At 38.3% G+C, this 11,255-nt stretch overlaps 1 protein-coding gene across 1 annotated transcript; it reads left to right on the forward strand.

Moving 5' to 3' along the window:
• Positions 1 to 491: 491 nt before the first annotated feature.
• Positions 492 to 4,921, forward strand: mrpl27 (mitochondrial ribosomal protein L27). Its single transcript, XM_015385415.1, has 4 exons — positions 492 to 556; positions 739 to 867; positions 2,588 to 2,655; positions 4,582 to 4,921. Exons 1-4 carry the CDS (start codon positions 517 to 519, stop codon positions 4,786 to 4,788), a joined length of 444 nt encoding a protein of 147 aa, XP_015240901.1. The 5' UTR covers positions 492 to 516; the 3' UTR covers positions 4,789 to 4,921.
• Positions 4,922 to 11,255: the final 6,334 nt, after the last annotated feature.

Raw genomic sequence — 11,255 nt, forward strand, 5'->3', positions numbered from 1 at the left:
CTGAATTGAATATGAATTATTATGATATCTGCTGTCTTCTGCATAGAATCTGCATCCAACCAATATTTTGGGGGTGGCCGCAGCCTCACACAGGCCACCATACTTCTATATGGTACAGTGAGACATTTCTTCCAATTCTCTGATGGTACTATCCTGACTGTTTTGATATCCCAATCTATTAATTATACTAATATAAAAATAAAAATATAAAAATAAGTGATCTAATAACTGGCACATAACACCTGTCATTGATCTGAAACTATTTAATGTGTTTACAATCAGAAAGAACTAAAGTTATCATGTTTATACAATATTATCATCACGTTTATGGAATATAAGTAGCAAAATGTATTCCTAATTCTCCATACTACTTCCGTAGATACGTGATAATGGGAGTTAATAGACAATATAGGTGAGATTATTTAATTTTATTTTGAAACTCGTATTTCCCACGCTGAACACAGCAGAAGGATCCGGATATGACGTCTAGGATATTGCGTATTGGTGACGTTCAAAATGGCGGCGCTGGCGTCCTTGATGCTCAAGTCCAGAGCAGGTAGGAAAAGGGCTTAATTTAAAATAAAAATGCGTGTCTGGTGTGGTGTAAAGGTGACCGTTATAGCAGGCTTTCTTATTGGAAGCTGACCTAACTAACTAGCTAGCTAGCTAGCTAGCTGCACAGACAGTGAAATTAGTTAATAAAAACTCACTGAAACATCCCTGCTTTGCTAGTTTCAGGTCTGCTGGTTTCCAGTCAGAACTGTCTGCTGGACTCTTTGAGGTTTGCTTCTAAGAAGGCCGGAGGCAGCAGCAAAAACCTCGGAGGGAAGAGCCCTGGTCGGAGGTTTGGTTTTAAGAAATTGGACGGTAAGATTTGGCCCTTTTGAAGGTTCCTTTTTCGTCCACATGTAGATTTTTGTACTTAGTCGAAACACACCTAAACATGAGTTATTTTCGATTCATAATCTTATTTTAAGTCAACATAACCTTTTCAGATATGCTTGATTTTACTCACTTGTAAATGAATAAGTAGTGATGGCTTCATGAGGCGTCATGAAGCGTTACCAAACTGTATTAATACTGTTTTGATGCCAGGGCTAGGTATCATCTGGAATGAGCCGATACGATACGATTCTCGATACACAGCTCACGATACGATTCTCGATGTAGCTCAGCTTTATTGGATTTGACTCCAATATTGATATTTGTTGCTTTCAAATTAATTCTGTTATTCAATCAACAAAATCAGCCAAATATTATATTTTTTTACACTGATGTCGTAATCAGGAAGAAAAAAAAAGGTTAAGGGTATGGGCTAAGCAATTGAAATGTAACGTATCAGTTAGCACAGCTGTAATGGTCATGTTAGCTGCATTATCTGTGTCTTTGGATGCTATGCCCCACAAATCCAGCGCCGTTTGTTCCTGTATGGCTCTCATTCATGGCTCTTGTTTGTAAAACGAACACTTTTAGCTCCCAGACCTTGGTAATGAAATGACGTGATCGTCACATGATTCTGTGGCTCGAGACGTCCAACCATCGCACGTAAGGGCCACTCTTGCAGCTGAACTTAGTGAAGTTTTGACACGTTCTTTGACTTCTTCGTACTTCTTGGCGAGAGGCTGGGATGAGGTAATGGCTCCAGTGTATTTACCATGCACCGATAAGCCTCTATTTTCATCCAAGCAGTAAGGACGCAAATCTAGGCAGATAAAACGCACCAGTGAGTCGGTAATCCTGATGGCACTGGTCGAGGTAGATAAAAACCCATAAAAGTGGTGCTGTCTGAGGTCATTTGCTTCGGGTCTACAGGTTGCTGTGGCGTCTTTGGTGCTGCTAGCTTGACAGTGTGGTACCTCTGTAGGTGAGCCTGCAAGTTACCCGTGTTTCCAGTATACACGGGCAATAGTATACATATTGTACAAATGCAATGTACAATATTTGCACATTGTATTTGTTTTTTTTAAGTCCTTGGCACACTGTAACAGGGGTAGGGAGGTATATTCAGGGTTTCTGCGGGTCATTAAAAATCATTAAGTCATTAAAATATTGTCTTTTATATTAAGGCCTTAGTTGGCATTAAAATTCATTAAATGTCATTATCGTGGCATTTAAAATGCTTTATTAAAAAAAAAAATACTTTTATAAAAAGTGTGTGTGTGTGTGTGAGAGAGAGAGAGAGAGTGAGAGAGATATGCCATGCCTTAATTCCTCGGGAGAGCAGTGTTCCTGCTAAGGTCCTTGATTTTAGAGTCTATTGGTTTCTGATGAGGGATAAATAGTTTTGTTTATTTTTGAGTCACATCTATGCAACATTCTGTCATGATGAGAAACAACAAATGTAATCAGATGGACATGTTTTCAAATGTTTCCATCATCTGTGTTTCTCAGTAGTTTTATTTTCCTGATGGCATAAATCACAGGATCTGACTGTTCCACACGTATGCTCTGAATATCACTGCTGGTTTTACATTTTATATTTGCTATTATCAACTTTTACTATCAGCAGCTCTTGAGGTTCTGAAAGCTGCTTTTGAAATGCACCCCCTCTACTTTGTGCTAAATATTTTCCTCTTTTGCTCATAAGGTGAGTTTGTCCATGCTGGGAACATCCTTGCAACACAGAGGAAGATGAGGTATCACCCCGGAGCACATGTGAGTTACCCTTTTTAGGTTTTTATTTGCAGGGAGGAAAGTTTAATACTAAACCAGTTTCAGAGGAAAACAAAGAGCCGTCCTGTTTTGGTTTAATTAAATATCTGTTGATGTGTGTTAAATGTTTTTAGCATTCCTTAAATGCTGTTCTTATGGTGCGTTCACACAGCAGCCAGTAAACACAGGGATTTCCAGGAGCTCTGCAGGTAGTTCACCGCTCTGCATTTCAGATGCTCATTGTTTACACTCTGGACTGCATAAAAAATATAATTATTTTTAATATGGACCAATGATGTCGCCATCCTAGTAGACATGGGATGCTCCAAGTCCAGTCCTTAACAGCTACTTTCCTGTAACTCTTAGATGCATCTCTTCTCTAATGCACCTGAATCGAAAAGCTCAATCCCATCATTCAGCTCAGCAAAGGCGTGGTAACGAGCCGCTCATTTGATTCAGGTGTGTTAAAAATGGGGTGCATCAAAAGGTTGCTGGATAGTAGCTCTTGATACTGGACTTGAGCACCCCTGTAGTAGTCGGTAGCACTTCACTGGTTCCTGATCCTTATTTAGTGTGTTAGGATAATTATCATTGATGATGTGAGTTTATTAGACCTTGGCTGCCTACTGCATATCAGAACTGATGTTTTCCACAATAGTTTATCTAATTAGGACGTTTCTGTGTCCGGATATACAGTTATAATCTTCATTCTGTATGTGGCAAAGATTTGGGAATGGAATCTCATTGTCCTTCAGCTAAGAACAAATGTAATATTTTGATAAGGCTGGAGCCATGGATGTCTAATCTGCTAATGTGTATAATGTAAAATATGTTAGACTGGAGATGTATAAAATGCCTTTTTAACTGTTAATCGGAGCAACTTCCTGAGAAGTGAGCCCAGAGGTGAGCAGCTGCCTTCTGTAAACTCGAAGCAATTTCTCCGATCTGAGTGTTGTCATGTCTCCTGGTTATATAATACATATAAGTTAGTAGGATAAGAGTTTGTGCCGAGTTCTTTTCAGGAAAAAGAACCAGAGAGAGAGAGCTTCAAGGTGCAGACACAAAGCCCATCTTTAACAACAGGCTGTAATGATCACCAGCCTCCCAAACCCCCTTCTTTGGACCTACTGTTACCCTTGGCAAATCTGTGTCATTTCCTGTCAAGGTCTCAATGTTTGTTGACATTTCATAATAAAAGCACAGGTGATACTTAACATCATGGACTAATGCTAAATTGTTTTCTATGAACAAGTTTTGAATCACCTTGGGAGACGATCATTCTTTTTTTATAAGCCCGAAAAGCTCTGAAACAAAGAGTCCAGTTTGGTTTTATCCCAACGTAGCTCTGATTTTGTCTGATTCGTGACTTCCTTGTCAATCTAACCCCTCAAAAAGCACCAATGCTGGGCAGTGAGGAAGTAAGGACAATTAACAGTCCTTCAAAGACTAAAGTAAAGCAGCTTTTAAAAACACCTAAAAACCCCTTGAGCACATTGTTTATTTATACCTTTATTAATATTGTTTATCTCTGTATTCCATTTTAATTGAAAAAGCTTCACCTACAACCAGTCCCTGATTGGCTACCGTGATTTCAAAGAAACGTTCAGCTTATTTCAACTTCAGCGATCACCACTCCTCTCTAGATGCGGCGCTGCTGTTTGACAACACCTCAGCTCTACCTAGTAGCAGCGAGGTGAGGAAGAAGTGAACGTTGTCACCGCATGGAGTTCGCCGCTTCACCGCCCTTCTCAAGCGGTTTATATAAGGAGTCTTTTTGAATCCACGCCACTCGCCGTTGTCACCGCTTCCGGTGTGAATGCACCATTAGAGTTTAAAACGAGCAATTATAATACCAAACTTTTTTTTCCCATTAAATATAAACTGTTTCATAGGGAGTGTAACGAGGTTTCTAATCTCTCTGTCTTGCAGGTTGGCATGGGAACCAACAATACCCTATTTGCACTGGAGGACGGCTTGGTCAGGTTCACCAAAGAGGTCTACATCCCCCCTCCCCGAACCGCTGAGGTCACCAGAGTCATCACCAAGCTGCCCAAAGGAGCCGTGCTCTACAAGACCTTCATCAACGTGCTGCCAGTGAAACAGGAGGGGAAATTTAAACTGGTAGACCTGGTCTGAAGAGTGGGAGCTCAGTGACGACTCATTCACAGAACAATAACAGGAAGTCAATGGACTGGATAGACTCTGATTGGCTGTCTGTTTCTGGTTATACTGACCGTCCCGCTCTGACTTCCTCTGGAACTGAACAGAAAGAACAAACCTCCCTGAAGAACTAACTTTTACACACATACTGTTGTATTCAGAGCTGATTCTTATTGAAAAAGAGTTTTTTCTGTCAGCAGCGTATTTATTACAGCTCCAGAATAATTGCAGATGAGACAGATTAGGAATGTGACATTTAATCCAGATTTCTCTCCATGTTAAGGTCATTTATGAGCCTTGGATCTGCGGTAATAAAATATTATATGTAAAATCTTTGGCCTTGGGTGGATTTTCTTTTGGGTGACTGTGGTGAGCATGTTTGAGTCGCTGCATTTGGTCCTATTTGGAGTAAAAAATCAAGTTGTTTTTTTTTTTTTTTCTTCCTTTAAGGCAAACTTGTATAGAAGAGAGGAACTAGTCATTCCCTCATTTAACCACCAGGTGTCGCACAATCCCTTTTTTTAAACGAGTAGCTGCACAATAAACAAATATATTGCAATAGTGGTTTGTTTTTTGTTTTTTTCCCCATGTAAAGAGAATTTCGACCATGAAAGGACTGGTAATATGTAGAATCTACTTAATTCCATTTCAAATCAAGCCAGGATGAGTTATCTGTTAAGTTGGTCTTAAATGCATCTCTTTCTCTAGAGGGGTGAAGTTTGGTGAAAGTGTGGCGGGCAAAATCCACACTTTTATTGTTGCTAGAAAAGGTGAATACCTACTTTAGCCAGTAGGTGTCACATCCCGTTTTTTTTAAATATGGCTTATTAAGCATGTTTTTGAAACTTTTTCTGACTTTTAACAAATCTTTCTAGAGAAACTGGCTGAAAACAGTAAAGACTCATTGACCTGGCGGTTTCTCCAAATGTTTTTTTTTTTTCACAGAGAACTGGAGATAAAGAGCTGCAGTTATCTGTGAGCTCGGTGGTATGCAGAGGGAGTGTGTTGGTGACACTTGGTGTAAAGCAGGGAGGTGGAATGCTATACCGGAGCAGAAGGGAATGATTGATGTGAGGAGTAGCACCCATGTTGGGTCAAATTTGTTTTTGGGTCATTTTAGGTCAGAAATATTTCTACATTGGAGCCTACTCTGATTTTCTGGTTAACTGAGCCTCTCCATTTATTCTAGATTTTCAGGCTCATTGCTTTCAATAGTTTAAGATTCTAGTGATTTAGCTTATCTGCATTTACAGTGCCATGTAAAACAACCTCGGCTGTTTTTATTACGAATACAAAAGTCAACATTATTGGCTTGGGGAGACAAACACAAATGATTAGGTTCCACATTCTTCAGGTTAAAGCAAACTTAAGTTGTTAAACTCACTTTATATCTTGTAAAGCTCAGTTCCACCAACTGGCTAGAAATGGGGAAAAGTAGTAAACCTGCTAAATAATTTATGTAAATATATTTTTGTATGTGATTAGGGACCTAATGAAGGATCTGTGGCAAAGCTTGAAAACGGCTTTTTACTGACAATATCCATCCGGTGTGACTAATCTTACGGTACTTAGGAAAAAGAGGAAGTTGCAAATGATGTATGTAGAAAGCTGGTACAGACATGTCCTTAAAAACCCACAGCTTTAAATGCAGTAAAATTTGCTTCTAATCAGTGAGGACACTTGAGTAAACATGGCACATTTTTCAGACCTTATCTTAAAAAAAAAAAAAAAAAAAAATCAAACATTTTAACTATGAAGTGCTTTACCTTTCCTTATCCTAAAACAGGAAAAAAAAGATATATAGGAAGTTTTGGTTTTAATTTATGAAAGTGAGAAGCTGGAATGTATCCCATTGCAGCTGGCTGGCTGTACCTTCATTCCTGTGGTGAATGTTTGACCCCAGTTAAAAAGTAACTTCCTCACTTTCCCTCTTAACAGTTTCAGCAAACACCACCTCACCAGACTGGCTTTCCCTCCTGCAGCACAGAAAGACCAGGTCACCAGCTAATATCGACAGAGTTTATGGCACGAAAATAGTTGGAGTTTTAAACCTTAACATCTTCTAATGGACAAGTTGTTTAATTTAGAAACCCACCTTTCATACTTAAAGGAGTATCTACAACAGAAAACATAGAAAGGCCTTTATTTAGCATGCTGGTGAAGATTCTCAGTCATCCAGGTCATATTTATTCCAAAAAAGTAGAAAAAAACACCTACTGGACTTTGTTTCCAAGTTTGGAGATGTTTCGCTTCTCTGCCCCAACAACCCCCCTTTTAGAGGCACAGACCAGTATTGGGTGTTGCAGGCTAACAAAGAACCCAAAACGACTCCTCATTCCTAAGGGGGAGGACTCATTCCTCTGGTTCAATTTGCATGTTTTCTAAGCCAAAACAAGTTTTTGGGCTCCTATATAAAGCTTCAAACTCAACGCTAATTCTGACATTTTAAAATGGAAGCAAACTCTCTTTATTTATCATCACCTTTGAAAATTTAGAGTTCACCTATTTAACTCTACATGGAGTATTTATACTATAATCTGTGTAAAAGTTTACAGCCATGCCGTGTAACTTTTACTCTATATGGTGTCGATTACCCGACAGCTTCTGAGAGTTCTTCTTGATTTACTAATATGAGTAAAATTAACTCTGAAAATCTGACACTGGCTATAGAGTAAAGTTAAACTGATTTGGAGTGGGACCAAATGTTTATCGGAAACAATTATATTTAACTTTGTATGTGTTCAGGTAACACTTGGTTGAACTTGATGTTTTAAGTGCCAGACATTGCAGAGTCTAAAGGTAAGATTTGATTAATCCATCAAGATCCGATGTGGGGCTACTGCCTACAGTGTCTCCAGGGGTCTATGTGCAGAAGACGGGGTACATATTGGACAGACTGCCAGTCTGTCACAGGGTACACAGTAAATTCCACAGAGTTAAATATGTAGTGTCAAAGTACATTGACTCTTTTAGAGTCATTACAACAACAACTGGAGTAAGATATACACTACGTAGAGTTCTAATTTAAAACTAATTCAGAGTGAGACCAAATGCACTCTTAAAGTGTTACTTTAACACTGCAAAACTTACTGTGTAGAGACATACAACCATGTTCACAAACAGTCACACTTAAAGGCAAGTTAGAGACGCTAATTAGTTAATAAACAGTAATTTTTTTAGACTGTGGAAGGAAGCCGGAGTGTTTGGAGAAAATCCACTCATGCAGGTGGGCTTTGTGTCAAACTACCAGAACCCACTTGGGAAGGCAATAAGCAAATTCATCTAAAATCAGTTGGGATTCAGTACAGGACTGAATATTGAAAATATTTGAGCAGCAATATTAATAAATACAATTTATTAAAAATATATATATATTTCAAAGATCACTTAACAGGTTTTAGAAGACCATTTTTCTTTTTCTGCAATTCTTTTACTTTTGGCATATTTTTCTCCGCTGTGATCAAGTTTGATCAGATCGCTAAGATTTTTATGGACCGGCATGCTCTTTAGATGAGCTCACAGATTTTTATCCTGTTTTAGTTCAGGACTGGAGCTTGGCCGTTCCTATGATGATGGTAATCTCATATTAATTTGTCTATATTACCGGGATATATAACCCTTCTTCTTGTTTTGTGCGTGAAAACCGACTAGTATTTAGAATGTTTTGATGCAAACAGATCGTGATTCTACCACGATTACATCCATTTTTGGACATTTGTTTGTTAATCAACATTGAGGTCTGTAATCATGGTCCAAAAGTCCAGGTTTGGTTTCATGAGACCAAACCACATTCTGTTACCAAGTTATAAATGATGTGAATGGGACAATATGATTTGTGGCTTCTCAATTTTATCTAACAGGTTTGCTGTTTTTGGCAGCCTTCTACTGACTGGTTGGTACCTGTTACAAATTATTTTCAACCTCTATGAAAAAAAGGGCTTTAATTAAAGAATATGTAAAAAAAAAAAAATGTTTTTTTTATTCATTAGATTCAGAAGAAACACAGAAGATGTGGATATTTAATCAGAAACTACAGGAAACCAAATATGTATATTCTAATAAGTGCATTGGGGTGTCATTCTCAGGTTGGAGGAGTGGAAAAGCTTGAGTTTGAGTCATAATCCTGCAAATTCCCAGAGATGAAACAGATTTATCAGCTTCTCTAACTCAAAGGTGTCCAATTTTGCAGAAAATCTTCCCTTGTGTCATTGAGGTGCCTTCAAGAGCGGAAATGTCTTGCAGGGGTGTTTTACCCATCAGGGAGACAGGATCCTGAAACTTGAAGACCTGCACATGGAATTGTGTGCAGCTGAGGCAAGTGTTTCTTCACGTGAGAGTGGGGACTCGTCGTAGGGATGTGTGGGCCGGTGAATGTCCACACCTGGAACATTGGCCGGAGGTGCTTGCAGGGTGGAGTAAAACGTTTCCTCATACGTTGGTGGTGGCTAAAATGAAGTTAGACAAAACATATTTGTGTTTGCCAACCCAAAGAGCTGATCTTTGACTGTAAGATTCATTTTTACAAAGGACTTGATGCAAAGTTAGTTTAGACTAATAGTTTAGGCATTAAGAGGTATCTTCTCATTAAAAAAAAGCAAATAGAGATTATTAATTAATTACTGGCCACTTTATTAGATACACAATGCTAATGCTAGGCTTACCTTCTGAAATGACTGAACCGATCCTTGCATCTATTCATCAAGGTCCATAAGAAACCTTCCTAAGATTTCTGGCATACAAATTTGATGGCAATTCTTGCAGATTTGCACATATCTAAAGCAAATCTTCCAGTTTGCCTCACCCAGATAATAATCTGATCCTATGAAGGGGATATGCCCATATCCATATAGAAAGCAGACTGCAATGATTTGATGTTAATGATGTGTTTGTGATCCCATATTGTGGGTATGAAGGGATGGATAAGGGCCATACTTGGGTAGTAAATGAAAATATCCAGCATTAAATCACTGGCACTAGTCTGATCCACTGATAGAAGATTAAATGGTGCTGGGTTAGTCTGCTTATACAAAATTATGAAGATTTTAACAAGACCTGACTGACCCGACTGACCCGACGGTGATGACAGCCATTTGGAAAATCCTTTAATGCTTTAATTCCTATTTCACACCCACCATTATACACAGAGGAGCACAGACACAAGATCCCATCAGAGATGATTAGAGTGTCAGTTAGTAATCGATGGTCTTTGATTTAGTTCCACTAATTTTAATTATCCATGCCATTTATTGGAGCAAAATGGTTCATCATAATTTTTTCTGTTGTGTGTGATAGTGACTTAACTCTGAGTTCACCTTTTCTTGAGGATCGGTTTTATTGTTAGTCTTTATTTTCTGGTTTCTATGGTTTAGAGCCATAGAATTGCTCGCAAAAAGGTATTTGCAAGCCTTCTGCTTAATAAAGTGATTGTTAACTGGGGGTGAACTGGTGGATTTCATAGTTTTGTACCTCCTCATGGAAGCCTCTGAGGCCAAAGCGTTGAGCTATCATGCTGTGGACCTGCCTTTGACGGTCCTTCTTCCGTACGCTCTCATAGGAAGGCAGCCGTGGCAGCGGGCCCGTCAGGTGGTAGTCGGTTGGCTTTCCGATAATAAACAGTGTTCCAGGAAGCTTAACAGCAGAAAAAAAAGCTATTTACCTTTTAGCTCTCGTTCACAATACATGTATGAAGATTTTAACCGAAGCATCGCACCTGTGACCCAATCACTGTCTGATTCAAGGAGGCACTGTGCTCATCATGAGCGATGCCGATTAGAGAACGTCTGCTGTTGTAATGAGGCAGGTCATTCTAGGAAATAAGATAATAACCACTGAGTTAATGGATCCAAGTGACCCGTCTGTGTTTTTTATTCATGGGGTGGTCACAACATGCATACACCATATAAGGGAATAATACTTTATTTATTATTTGTACAGGAAAAGAGAGGCTAATACTGATGATTTATTTAACAAATTCCACCAAAACAAGACCCTTAATTTTGGATCCTAATACTGAGCTTAATATTTCTTTCTTTTAAGTTGGTCTAATTTCCTTTTTTTACTTATAGTTAAAGATGCATTTAGTGATCCAAGTGATAACTCTTTTAATCAGTGCATTTATTTGTTTTATTTTTGCCTATTGTGGCCTGTAGAGGTATTCTATCCTGATGAATATTTCTTGAATAATTGTTGTTGTTTTTTGTTCCAACTTAAAATCCTTATGACTTTAAATCCTTACATGTTTCATTGTTTTTTCGAATTTGTTTATTGAGAACAAAATGTCTTTTAGTTTTTTTTTTCAATAACTGATCTATTTAAAAACAAATTTTAGAAGTTTTATCGCTGTATATCTAGTTTACTAATTTATTCTGGTTTTGCTTTTAATTCTGAAAAACAGAAAATTTTATATCAGACAACCTGAATATATGTATATAAATATGAATATA

Source organism: Cyprinodon variegatus, unplaced genomic scaffold, assembly GCF_000732505.1.
Source record: "Cyprinodon variegatus isolate N-32 unplaced genomic scaffold, C_variegatus-1.0 Scaffold338, whole genome shotgun sequence".
Classification (NCBI taxonomy): Eukaryota; Metazoa; Chordata; class Actinopteri; order Cyprinodontiformes; family Cyprinodontidae; genus Cyprinodon; species Cyprinodon variegatus.

Excerpts from the sequence above, each read along its gene's own strand:
- mrpl27 (XM_015385415.1), top strand. The coding sequence starts at position 517 with ATGGCGGCGCTGGCGTCCTTGATGCTCAAGTCCAGAGCAG. Across the intron at positions 557-738 it reads GATGCTCAAGTCCAGAGCAG|GTCTGCTGGTTTCCAGTCAG; the intron begins GTAGGAAAAGGG and ends TGCTAGTTTCAG. Across the intron at positions 2,656-4,581 it reads GGTATCACCCCGGAGCACAT|GTTGGCATGGGAACCAACAA; the intron begins GTGAGTTACCCT and ends TCTGTCTTGCAG.